The sequence below is a fragment of the Mauremys reevesii genome, linkage group 21 (assembly GCF_016161935.1).
Source record: "Mauremys reevesii isolate NIE-2019 linkage group 21, ASM1616193v1, whole genome shotgun sequence".
Lineage (NCBI taxonomy): Eukaryota > Metazoa > Chordata > Testudines > Geoemydidae > Mauremys > Mauremys reevesii.
This window is the reverse complement of record NC_052643.1, coordinates 23141284-23154575: the sequence shown is the minus strand read 5'-3', so window position 1 is coordinate 23154575 and position 13292 is coordinate 23141284. Positions and strand designations below refer to the sequence as shown.

At 55.5% G+C, this 13292-nt stretch overlaps 1 protein-coding gene across 6 annotated transcripts in view; it reads left to right on the top strand.

The window, feature by feature from the left end:
- The window catches only part of HSPG2 (heparan sulfate proteoglycan 2), a 164102-nt gene that overhangs the window by 126057 nt on the left and 24753 nt on the right, over positions 1-13292 (top strand). For all 6 annotated transcript variants that reach the window (XM_039508939.1, XM_039508941.1, XM_039508937.1 and 3 more), the window contains 6 exons: positions 525-702; positions 1065-1162; positions 2912-3178; positions 3443-3555; positions 10568-10715; positions 11632-11748. In XM_039508939.1, coding sequence (XP_039364873.1) covers positions 525-702; positions 1065-1162; positions 2912-3178; positions 3443-3555; positions 10568-10715; positions 11632-11748 — 921 coding nt within the window. The remainder of the gene's footprint in view (positions 1-524; positions 703-1064; positions 1163-2911; positions 3179-3442; positions 3556-10567; positions 10716-11631; positions 11749-13292) is intronic.

Below are 13292 nucleotides of genomic sequence, written 5' to 3'. Positions count from 1 at the left end.
GGGCTTTTCTGCCCCTGCCCCTGCCCAGGCAGGGTACTCGGGGGGGTAATCAGAGAGGGCTTTTCCCCGGGGCGGCTGAAGAAGGCGGTGGCAATGCTGCTCTGGCTCCATTGAAGGTCGGGGTGACACCCGCCCCATTGGGGGTTGTGTGTGAGGGATGCTGCCGGCCCTGCTAGCGGTCAGGCGGGGCAGAGGAGGGGGTGCTGCTGGCCCAGCTGGCAGGAGAGATGAATGATGCCAGCCCTGTTGTGGTTGGGCAGGGGAAGGGGCAGTGCTGATCCTGCTGGCAGGGGGAGGGGTGACACTGCCTGCGTAGGCGGCGGGGAGTCCTGGTGGATTCCAGCAGCCAAGAGCTGTGGGGGCTGCCTTAGGTGCCAGGGGCACAGGCTGAAGGGGGTGGGCCGTGGGGCAGTGGCTCAGCGAGTCCCCTTGAGCTCCACCTGTTGGCTCCAGCATGTGCAGCTCCCCTGGGGATGGGGGTTGGGTGGCTGTAGCTGATACCTCTGTGTCTCTGCTCCCCACAGGATCAGCCCCCAGCGCCTCCCCGACCGTGCGAGTCACACCCCAGACGGAGGTGAAGGGCGTGGGCGGCACGGCCGAGTTCACCTGCTCCGTCACCGGAGATGCCCGGGCGCGGATCGAGTGGTTCAGGGAGGGTGGGGAGCTGCCCGCCAGCCACAGCGTGCGGAACGGGGTGCTGCGGTAAGGAGGAGCAGGGGCACGGGGCCTGCGCCCTCTCTGGGGAGTGCCCAGGAATGTAACCAGTGGGATTCACCCCCATGCCCTGCAGAGGGGCTGCCCCCATCAGCCCAGGGCCTCTCTGCTGAGACGGGGGCAGCTAGTGCTCTTGGGGATGGCGTTCGTGGGGTTCGACCCCCTGCCCGCCCTCCCTAACAGCAGAGTTCAAGACTCTTCTCCTTCAGGTGGGAATGCCCGTCTCCGCCCTGCCCGGCGGGAGGTCTAACCCTCTGTGGCTTGGAGGCCTGGCAGAGTGGCACCGCTGGGGGGCAAAGGGGCCTCAGGGTATGTGGGAGCCAGTCCATCTCTTTGCTGTTTCACTGCAGAATCCACAACTTGGATCGTGGTTGCCAGGGGGTTTACACCTGCCGAGTTAGCAGCCCCTCCGGGCAGGCCCAGGACAGCGCAAGGCTGGTGATCCAGGGTAAGCAGGGGCCCTGGCACAGGGAGGGGGAGAACACAGATGCTGCCAGCTGAGTGGGACTGAGCTGGCCGTGCAGCCTCCACACTAGCCACTGCTGCTCCGGAAGAGAAGCCGGGTGTCAGGGCCACCCAGAGGAGTCACGGGGCCTGGGGTCTTTGGTGGCGGGGGTCTTTCTGCTCTGGGTCTTCAGGGCACTTCAGCGGCAGGTCCCAGAGCGAGTGAAGGACCCGCCACTGATCTGCCGCCGAAGACCCAAAGTGGAAGGACCCCTCGCCACCGAACTGCCGCCGAAGACCCAGAGCGGAAGGAGCCCTCGCCACCGAACTGCCGCCGAAGACCCAGAGCGGAAGGAGCCCTCGCCACCGAACTGCCGCCGAAGACCCGGAGCGGAAGGAGCCCTCGCCACCGAACTGCCGCCGAAGACCCAGAGCGGAAGGAGCCCTCGCCGCCGAACTGCCACCAAAGACCCAGAGCGGAAGGAGCCCTCGCCACCGAACTGCCGCCAAAGACCCAGAGCGGAAGGAGCCCTCGCCACCGAACTGCCGCCGAAGACCCAGAGCGGAAGGAGCCCTCGCCACCGAACTGCCGCCGAAGACCCAGAGCGGAAGGAGCCCTCGCCACCGAACTGCCACCGAAGACCCAGAGCGGAAGGAGCCCTCGCCACCGAACTGACGCCGATGACCCAGAGCGGAAGGAGCCCTCGCCACCGAACTGCCACCGAAGACCCAGAGCGGAAGGAGCCCTCGCCACCGAACTGCCGCCGAAGACCCAGAGCGGAAGGAGCCCTCGCCACCGAACTGCCACCGAAGACCCAGAGCGGAAGGAGCCCTCGCCACCGAACTGCCGCCGAAGACCCAGAGCGGAAGGAGCCCTCGCCACCGAACTGCCACCGAAGACCCAGAGCGGAAGGAGCCCTCGCCGCCGAACTGCCGCCGAAGACCCAGAGCGGAAGGAGCCCTCGCCACCGAACTGCCACCGAAGACCCAGAGTGGAAGAAGCCCTCGCTGCCAAACTGCCGCCAAAGACCCAGAGCAGAAGGAGCCCTCGCCACCGAACTGCTACCGACGACCCAGAGCGGAAGGAGCCCTCGCCACCGAACTGCCACCGAAGACCCAGAGCGGAAGGAGCCCTCGCCACCGAACTGCCACCGAAGACCCAGAGTGGAAGAAGCCCTCGCTGCCAAACTGCCGCCAAAGACCCAGAGCAGAAGGAGCCTCGCCACCGAACTGCTACCGGCGACCCAGAGCGAAGGAGCCTCGCCGCCGAACTGCCACCGAAGACCCAGAGCGGAAGGAGCCCTCGCCACCGAACTGCCACCGAAGACCCAGAGTGGAAGAAGCCCTCGCTGCCAAACTGCCGCCAAAGACCCAGAGCAGAAGGAGCCCTCGCCACCGAACTGCCACCGAAGACCCAGAGCGGAAGGAGCTCCGGGTCTTCGGCAGTGGGTCCTTCACTCGCTCCGGGTGTGTTCGGTGGCACTGGAGGACCTGCCGCTGAAGACCCACCGAAAACTCTCATGGGGGCCCCTGAAAACTCTCATGGGGGGCCCTGTGGGGCCTGGGGCAAATTGCCCCACTTCCCCCCCCCCCCCCCCGGTGGCCCTGCCGGGTGTTCCTCCCTGCCCTCCCCTTGGCACAGCTGCTGTGTGTGGGGCTGACCCTAGAGTTTAACGCTGCTCCCATGTTCGTGCCCTCTGTGGCCACTTGGGAGGGTGCCCCCTCGCTCACCTCTGCCATCTGCCCCACCCAGCTCTGCCCAAGGTGATGATCAACGTGCGCACCTCAGTGCAGTCAGTGCTGGTGGGCGCGGCGGTGGAGTTCGAGTGCCTGGCCATCGGGGACCCCAAGGCACACATCACCTGGAGCAAGGTGGGCAGCCGCATTCGCCCCGAGGTGGTCGTCAGCGGTGGGATGGTGAAGATCGAGCGGGTGGAGCAATCGGACGCGGGGCAGTACCGCTGCACCGCCACCAACGACGTGGGCACCGTGCAGTCCAACGTCATCCTGCACGTGCAGTGTAAGTGCCTGCTCCCCTGCGGGGGGCGCCCCGTCCCACGGCACCTCCCCTTGCACCACGGGGGCGGGGTCTCTCACGGCGGCTCTTGCCCTGTGACGCTCTGTGGCACACGCACTACACCAGTGCCCATCACTGAGGGTCACGGGGCCCTGTGCTGAATGAAGTGAGCGGCCTGCAGAGCAAAGGGCTGTGGGTGGGTTGGCAGCTGGGCCCTGGGCAGGAATGCCAGTGCCCTGCGCTGACGGATGTGTTCCTTCACTGCAGCCATTCCCCAGATCGCAGCTCAGCCGGAGGTCAAGGAGGTCACCACAGGGTCGAGGGCAGTATTCCCGTGCCTGGCATCTGGCTTCCCCGTCCCAGAGATCAAGTGGACCAAGGTAAATCACTGATCTCTAGGGAATGCCCCCCGCCCTCCAGCCCTGGGCACTTACTCCCCTGGCACTCTCGCAATGAGCAAGGAGAGAGGAGGGCAGCCTGGGCTTGCCAGCGACAACCGCTCTCGGCTTCACCAGCAAGATGGGGAAATCTGCAGTGGGGATGGCAGCAGGGTGAGCCCATTGTGAGAATTCTCTGGTGTCAGTGGAGTTTGAGTGTCAGGGGCCACTGGTGGTAGTGATCCACTGCTCACCCCAGAGGGGTGGGCATGAGGGACTGAGGGGGAATGGAGGAGTGGGTAGATCATAAGAACATAAGAACACATAAGAACATAAGAAAGGCCGTACCGGGTCAGACCAAAGGTCCATCTAGCCCAGTATCTGTCTACCGACAGTGGCCAATGCCAGGTGCCCCAGAGGGAGTGAACCTAACAGGCAATGATCAAGTGATCTCTCTCCTGCCATCCATCTCCATCCTCTGACAAACAGAGGCTAGGGACACCATTCTTACCCATCCTGGCTAATAGCCATTTATGGACTTAGCCACCATGAATTTATCCAGTCCCCTTTTAAACATTGTTATAGTCCTAGCCTTCACAACCTCCTCAGGTAAGGAGTTCCACAAGTTGACTGTGCGCTGCGTGAAGAAGAACTTCCTTTTATTTGTTTTAAACCTGCTGCCTATTAATTTCATTTGGTGACCCCTAGTTCTTGTATTATGGGAATAAGTAAATAACTTTTCCTTATCCACTTTCTCCACATCACTCATGATTTTATATACCTCTATCATATCCCCCCTTAGTCTTCTCTTTTCCAAGCTGAAGAGTCCTAGCCTCTTTAATCTTTCCTCATATGGGACCCTCTCTAAACCCCTAATCATTTTAGTTGTCCTTTTCTGAACCTTTTCTAGTGCTAGAATATCTTTTTTGAGGTGAGGAGACCACAGCTGTACACAGTATTCGAGATGTGGGCGTACCATGGATTTATATAAGGGCAATAATATATTCTCAGTCTTATTCTCTATCCCCTTTTTAATGATTCCTAACATCCTGTTTGCTTTTTTGACCGCCTCTGCACACTGCGTGGACATCTTCAGAGAACTATCCACGATAACTCCAAGATCTTTTTCCTGACTCGTTGTAGCTAAATTAGCCCCCATCATGTTGTATGTATAGTTGGGGTTATTTTTTCCAATGTGCATTACTTTACATTTATCCACATTAAATTTCATTTGCCATTTTGTTGCCCAATCACTTAGTTTTGTGAGATCTTTTTGAAGTTCTTCACAATCTGCTTTGGTCTTAACTATCTTGAGTAGTTTAGTATCATCTGCAAACTTTGCCACCTCACTGTTTACCCCTTTCTCCAGATCATTTATGAATAAATTGAATAGGATTGGTCCTAGGACTGACCCTTGGGAACACCACTAGTTACCCCTCTCCATTCTGAGAATTTACCATTAATTCCTACCCTTTGTTCCCTGTCCTTTAACCAGTTCTCAATCCATGAAAGGACCTTTCCTTTTATCCCATGACAGCTTAATTTACGTAAGAGCCTTTGGTGAGGTACCTAGTCAAAGGCTGTCTGGAACTCTAAGTACACTATGTCCACGGATCCCCCTTGTCCACATGTTTGTTGACCCCTTCAAAGAACTCTAATAGATTAGTAAGACACGATTTCCCTTTACAGAAACCATGTTGACTATTGCTCAAGAGTTTATGTTTTTCTATGTGTCTGACAATTTTATTCTTTACTATTGTTTCAACTAATTTGCCCGGTACCGACGTTAGACTTACCGGTCTATAATTGCCGGGATCACCCCTAGAGCCCTTTTTAAATATTGGCATTACATTAGCTAACTTCCAGTCATTGGGTACCGAAGCCGATTTAAAGGACAGGTTACAAACCTTGGTTAATAGTTCCGCAACTTCACATTTGAGTTCTTTCAGAACTCTTGGGTGAATGCCATCTGGTCCCGGTGACTTGTTAATGTTGAGTTTATCAATTAATTCCAAAACCTCCTCTAGTGACACGTCAATCTGTGACAGTTCCTCAGATTTGTCACCTACAAAAGCCAGCTCAGGTTTGGGAATCTCCCTAACATCCTCAGCCGTGAAGACTGAAGCAAAGAATCCATTTAGTTTCTCTGCAATGACTTTATCATCTTTAAGCGCTCCTTTTGTATTTTCATCGTCAAGGGGCCCCACTGGTTGTTTAGCAGGCTTCCTGCTTCTGATGTACTTAAAAAACATTTTGTTATTACCTTTGGAGTTTTTGGCTAACCGTTCTTCAAACTCCTCTTTGGCTTTTCTTATTACACTCTTGCACTTAAGTTGGCAGTGTTTGTGCTCCTTTCTATTTGCCTCACTGGGATTTGTCTTCCACTTTTTAAATGAAGTCTTTTTATCTCTCACTGCTTCTTTTACATGGTTGTTAAGCCACGGTGGCTCTTTTTTAGTTCTTTTACTGTTTTTCTTAATTTGGGGTATACATTGAATTTGGGCCTCTATTATGGTGTCTTTAAAAAGAGCCCATGCAACTTGCAGGGATTTCACTTTAGTCACTGTACCTTTTAACTTTTGTCTAACTAACCCCCTCATTTTTGTATAGTTCCCCCTTTTGAAATTAAAGGCCACAGTGTTGGGCAGTTGAGATGTTCTTCCCACCACAGGGATGTTGAATGCTATTGTATTATGGTCACTATTTCCAAGCGGTCCTGCTATAGTTACCTCTTGGACCAGCTCCTGTGCTCCACTCAGGATTAAATCTAGAGTTGCCGCTCCCGTTGTGGGTTCCAGTACCAGCTGCTCCATGAAGCAGTCATTTAAAGTATCGAGAAATTTTATCTCTGCATTTCGTCCTGAAGTGAAATGTTCCCAGTCAATATGGGGATAATTGAAATCCCCCACTATTATTGGGTTCTTAATTTTGATAGCCTCTCTAATTTCCCTTAGCATTTCATCATCACTATTACTGTCCTGGTCAGGTGGTCGATAATAGATCCCTAATGTTATATTTTTACTAGAGCATGAAATTTCTATCCATAGAGACTCTATGGAACCTGTGGATTCGCTTAAGATTTTTACTTCATTTGAATCTACACTTTCTTTAACATATAGTGCCACTCCTCCCCCTGCACAGCCTGTTCTGTCCTTCTGATATATTTTGTACCCCGGAATGATTGTGTCCCATTGATTGCTCTCAGTCCACCAGGTTTCTGTGATGCCTATTATATCTATATCCTCCTTTATCACAAGGCACTCTAGTTCACCCATCTTATTATTTAGACTTCTAGCATTTGTGTACAAGCACTTTAAAAACTTGTCCCTGTTTATTAGCCTGCCTTTTTCTGATGTGCCAGATTCTTTTTTATGTGACTGTTTATCATCTGATCCGGCCCTTACATTATACTTCTCATTCCTCTGCTCCTGACTATAACCTGGAGATTCTCTATCATCAGACTCTCCCCAAGAGAAGTCTGTGTCCGATCCACACTCTCCTCTGCAGCAGTCGGCTTTCACCCATATCCTAGTTTAAAAACAGCTCTACAACCTTTTTAATATTTATTGCCAGCAGTCTGGTTACACTTTGGTTTAGGTGGAGCCCATATCTCCTGTATAGGCTACTCCCATCCCAGAAGTTTCCCAGTTCCTAATGAATGTGAACCCCTCCTCTCTACACCATCGTCTCATCCACGCATTGAGACTCTGAAGCTCTGCCTGCCTACCTGGCCCTGCGCGTGGAACTGGGAGCATTTCTGAAAATGCCACCATAGAGGTCCTGGATTTCAGTCTCTTCCCTAGCAGCCTAAATTTGGCTTCCAGGACATCTCTCCTCCCCTTCCCTATGTCATTGGTACCTACATGTACCACGACCACCGGCTCCTCCCCAGCACTACACATAAGTCTATCTAGATGCCTCGAGAGATCCGCAACCTTCGCACCAGGCAGGCAAGTCACCATACGGTTCTCCCGGTCATCACAGACCCAGCTATCTACATTTCTAATAATCGAATCTCCCATTACTAACACCTGCCTTTTCCTAGAAACTGGAGTTCCCTCCCCCGGAGAGGCAACCTCAGTGCGAGAGGCAACCCCAGCACCATCTGGAAGGAGGGTCCCAACTACGGGAAAGTTTCCCTCTGCTCCCATTGACTGCTCTACTTCCCTGGGCCCTTCTTCCTCCTCAACAGCACAGGAGCTGTCTGATAGGAGGTGGGACAATTCTACAGTGTCCCGGAAAGCCTCATCAACATACCTCTCTGCCTCTCTCAGATCAGATGTTGTGACGATGCGGTTCTGGTGGGACCCAACTGAGGTGCCAATTCAGGACCAATTGCTCAAACAGGGCAGTCACAGCCCAAGGCTGGGGTTTTTCCACCTCTAAGGCAAACCAAACCAGCCAGACAAAAAGGACTTCGGTTTCACCCCACTGGCTAACCACAAGTCACACAAGCAATTTCCTTAGACACTCCAGTCTCCCAGTATCACCACCAGTGCACTCGTCCTGGGGATGAATGGTTATGAAAACCAACACCCCAGTAAAAGAAAACGGTTCTCTCGATCCCAAAGAATCAAGCCCCAGACCCAGGTCAATATACAAATCAGATCTTACCCACAAATCACGCTGTTGCCAATCCTTTAGAATCTAAAATCTAAAGGTTTATTCATAAAAGGAAAAAGATAGAGAGCAGAGCTAGAATTGGTTAAATGGAATCAATTAAATCCAGTAATGGCAAAGTTCTTAGTTCAGGCTTGTAGCAGTGATGGAGTAAACTGCAGGTTCAAATCAAGTCTCTGGAGTACATCCCCCGCTGGGATGGGTCATTCAGTCCTTTGTTCAGAGCTTCAGTTTGTAGCAAAGTCCCTCCAGAGGTAAGAAGCAGTATTGAAGACCAGATGGAGATGAGGCATCAGCCTTTTATAGGTTTTTCCAGGTGTAAGAACCTTTTTGTTCTTACTGTGGAAAATTACAGCAAAATGGAGTCTGGAGTCACATGGGCAAGACCCTGCATACTTTGCTGAGTTACAAGGCGTATCTGCCTTCTCTCCATGGGTCAATTGTGTAGCTGATGGTCCTTAATGGGCCATCAAGCAGGCTAGGCAGAGCTAACACCAACTTGTCTGGGATGTTTCTGGGAAGCACAGCACAAATTTGAAATACAGACAGTATAGAGCCAATACTTATAACTTCAACTACAAAACGATACATACATATAGACAGCATAATCATAACCAGCAACCCATAACCTGGTCTTAGACACCTTATATGACCCCCTTTACAAAAGATTTGGTGCCACTACAGGACCTTGGTTGCAACCATGTTCTGTATGGTCCCAGATTATATCAATAACGTTACAGATGTGTGGATGCACAGATGGAGAGGTGGGTGAACAGTAGGTAATGAGTGGAAGGGTAGATGACAGATGGACAGACAGATGAGTGAATGGATGGATGAGTGGGCAGATGGTGGACAGATAGGTGCATGGGGGATGGATGGGTGGATAGGTGGTGGGTGGATGAGGGATGGATAGATGGTGGATGGACGGGTAGATAGGTGGGGGGGTTAATAATGGGTGGATGGGGGGAGGATGGGTGGGACTGGAGAGCTGGGGGCATGGATGAGGGACAGATGGATGGGTGGATAGGTGGGTCAGTAGATGAGGGACAGATGGGTGGATAGATTGAAGGGTGGAGGATAGGTAGACGGGTCAGTGGATGGGGGATGCATGGGTAGATAGGTTGGGGGTGTGGATGATGGACAGATGGGTCAGTGGATGGGGGACAGGTAGATGAGGGACAGATGGGTGGATAGTTTGAGGGGTGGAGGATAGGTAGACGGGTCAGTGGATGGGGGATGCATGGGTAGATAGGTGGGGGGTGTGGATGATGGACAGATGGGTCAGTGGATGGGGGACGGATGGGTGGATAAGTGCGGGCGGCGATGTTGGATGGATGGGGGACAGACGGGTGATTGGTGGGGGGGTGGATGATGGGCTGATGGGGGATGGGTGGCTCAGTGCATGGCAGACAGATGGGTGGATAGGTCGGGGGGTGGATGATGGACAGATGGATCAGTGGATGGGGTAGATGGGTGGATAGGTTGGGGTGGATGGCGGATGGATGGATTGGTGAGTAGGGTGGATGATGGGCAGATGGGGAATGGGTGGGGGACAGATGGGTGGCTAGGTGGGGGAGTGGATGGGGGTGAATGTTGGACACATGGGGATGGATGAGTGGATGGGTGGGGGTAGATGATGGGCGGATGGGGATAGATGAGTGGATAGGTGGGGTGTGGAGGATGGGCAGATAGGGGACGGATGGATGGGGTACCGATGGGTGGATAGGTGGGGATGATGGGCGGATGGGTGGGTCAATGGATGAGGGACGGATGGATGGGGTACAGATGGGTGGTTAGGTGGGGGGGTGGATGATGGGCGGATGGGAGATGGATGGGTCAGTGGATGGGGGACAGATGGATGGGGACAGATGGGTGGATAGGTGGGAGTGGATAGGTGGGGAGTGGATGTTGGATGCTTGGGGGATGGATGAGTGGATGGGTGGGGGGGTGGATGTTGGGCGGATGGGGGATGGATGAGTGGATAGGTGGGTGTGTGGAGGATGGGCAGATAGGGGATGGATGGATGGGGTACCGATGGGTGGTTAGGTGGGGGAGTGGATGATGGGCGGATGGGTGGGTCAGTGGATGGGGGACAGATGGATGGAGACAGATGGGTGGATAGGTGGGGGGTGGATGTTGGATGATTGGGGATGGATGAGTGGATGGGTTGGGGGGTGGATGATGGGCGGATGGGGGTGGATGGGTCAGTGGATGGGGACAGATGGGTGGATAGGTGGGGGAGTGGATAGGTGGGGGGTGGATGTTGGATGCTTGGGGGATGGATGAGTGGATGGGTGGGGGGTGGATGGGTCTGTGGATGGGGGACAGATGGGTGGATAGGTGATGGTAGGGTGGGTGATGGTGGCTGATGCCCTGGTCTGACATCTGGTTGCAGCTGGAAGGAGACCTCCCAAAAGACATTTGTCTGGAGAACAACGTCTTGACCATTCCATCTGTGAAGCCAGAAGATGCTGGGATCTACGTCTGCACGGCATCCAACAGGCAAGGGAAGGTGACGGCCTTCTCCATGCTCAAAGTCCGAGGTGAGCATTCATGCTGCACTGGCGCCTGCAGGATGTGACCCGTGCAGCTGGGAGGGACATGTCCCTCGTGTCCCCCATTGGTGTCTTCACATTACCGCCGTTGTCCTTCCTCTCCGCCCCGGAGGCGCCATGTTACAGAGGGTGTCCTTCCAGCTGAGGGCAAGGTGACGGGATCTCCTTCAGAACTGGTTGGCACCTTAGTAACCTCCCCATCCTGCTGCGGCATGCACAGCACAGTCCCCACCCTGACCCAAGAGCGACGGGGGACTGAACTTCCCATCGGATGGAGGCACCACGCTGAGCCCTAGATGTGCAGCCCTGGGAAGATCTACCTGGGGCCCATGTGTGCAGCCAGCGGGGGCACTGCTGAGCAGGCTGAGGCACTCACTTTCCCCATGGCGTCCCGAGCCCCGCCGGGCCGTGGTCACTGAACCTGAGCGCTGCTTAACCCCTGGCCTCCAGCCAGGCTGCATTGTCCTGTCCAGCTGCTCCTCGGGGGTCCGGGTTTCTCAAGCTGGGGGCTCAGCTCTCAATGGCAGGGGGAACAGGCTCTCTGGCATCTCTCCATCTCTGCCCCCATGATCCGTCAGAGTGGGGGTGGCAGCGGCATGGCTGCTCATCCCCCCTCCCATGCACACCCACAACAGCTGGGTGCCGTGTGGCCCAGCTCTTCCCATGAAGCCGGTGATAGCCGCAGGTCCCTCAGGTCTGGCAGGAGAGGATCTCAGTCCTGAGCGCTGGCAGGGAGCCGGGAGCCGGGAGCTCCCTGCCTATAGATCTAACTCTCGTGTCTAGAGTGGCCCGAGGCCCAGGGTCAGTCTGCACTGCTGGGGCCCTGCCTCCTCTTCATAACAGCCCTGCACGTGGGTCTGTTCCGTCACACACTGACCCACTCTCCCTCCTTCCACCATTCCAGAGCGGGTGGTGCCATATTTTACCCAGAATCCTCAGACCTTCCTTGCCTTGCCCACCATCAAGGACGCCTACAAGAAGTTTGAAATCCAGATCAGCTTCCGGCCAGACACTGCTGATGGTGAGCCAAGTCCATCTGAGAAGCAGCCACGCCTGCCCACCCAGGGACGCCATCTTCCCGCAGGGGCAGGGGGTGGGGCCCTGAGCCAGGACAGGGCTGGTGGGGGTAGTGGGGAGGTGAGGGGCTTCTCCACTGCTAACTGCATCGGCAAACCCCTGCCTTCGATTGTAGCCCAATGGCCCCTGCAGCACACGGGTCACTTTCTTCTTTCGCCTGCTCCTGCCTCTTCTCTCCCAGGCAGTCTGAGTGAGCCGGGCTCATTTCACTTACCTGTTCTCCTCCTCCTCCCTTCTCGCTCCACCTTGTCCCTCTCTTGCCTCATGTGTCTCCTTTTCCATCTCTCCTCTCCCCCTCTAGCTCTCATTCTCTACTCAGGTAAGTCTGCACTCGGCTGCCTGATGCCTCGTGGGCTTAGCTCTTAACCCCCTACAGCCCGGGGCCAGGAGCGCCGGCCCTCTGGGCACGGGACCCATGCACCCCAAGGGTGCCTTAAACCTGCAAACCCCGCACAGACTAACTGAGTGACGGGCAGGCTGGGAGTCAGCCAGGCTCCCCCGTGTGTCTAACTCCTACTAGCCACAGCTGCCACTTAACCTCCAGCGCATCTTCCTGCCTGTCCCAGAGACCTCACTCTCCAGGAAGTGACATCACCCCACAACCCTAGGCACCCAAGCGACTCCTCCTGGCATTGAGTTACTGTGCTAATCCGTGCTGCCAGCTCCATGCCCGCCCCGGAGTCGGCAGAACTGATGGGCTGAGGCTGTTTCCACGGATTGCCAGGTCTCCCCTCGGGGCCGGCCCAGTTACTGGATAAAAGCCCACTAGTGCTGCCAGCGAATGAAGGCCATTGGCGTACGGGGCAGAGCCCTGTGTTGCTGGCTCCATCCCCACCAACGCTGCCGGGTGGGTGTGGCTCCAAAGGGCCCTGGCTGCGGGGGATGGGTGTAACTGATGGTGGTGGGGCCCCAGGCTGCCCTGAGTCTGGACTTCCCCTTGCTCATGGGCTGGGCCTGAAAACCCAGGGACTTGCCCCCTTTCCCTGCCTCCCCCTCTCCTCCACCGGCCTCCAAGATTGCAGAATAAAGGCCCTGCCACTAGAGGGAGCTAGAGTCCAGCACCTGCCCCTGCCCTCCCAGTGCGGCCCACATGGACTGAGCCCATGGGCCCACGAAGCACCAGGGCTCCACAGCATCATCCCCTCTCCTGGCTTGCAGGCTCAGGCTCCCTCCAGACTTTGGCCCCCCAGTGCCCCACCAGGCACGTCACCATCAGCTGAGCCACGAGCAGAGGGCAGGGGCCTCCTTCACCCAGCATAGCAGCGTGGTGGGTCCCAGGGGCTCACTAGGGCCCCGGCTGTGCTGATGTATAGGGGATGCCCTGCGGTGGGCTGCCAGGGGCACACACAATGCCCAGCAGTCTCCAGTCCCACTCAGGGGCGTGAGGCCAGCTCCCCTCTGCTCAGCTGTGTGTGGTGTTGCCCCCTCTCCAGCCTGCTCAGTGCTGTGGTCGGGGCCTGAGCGTCCTGTAGCTTGTGGTGAGCTGGG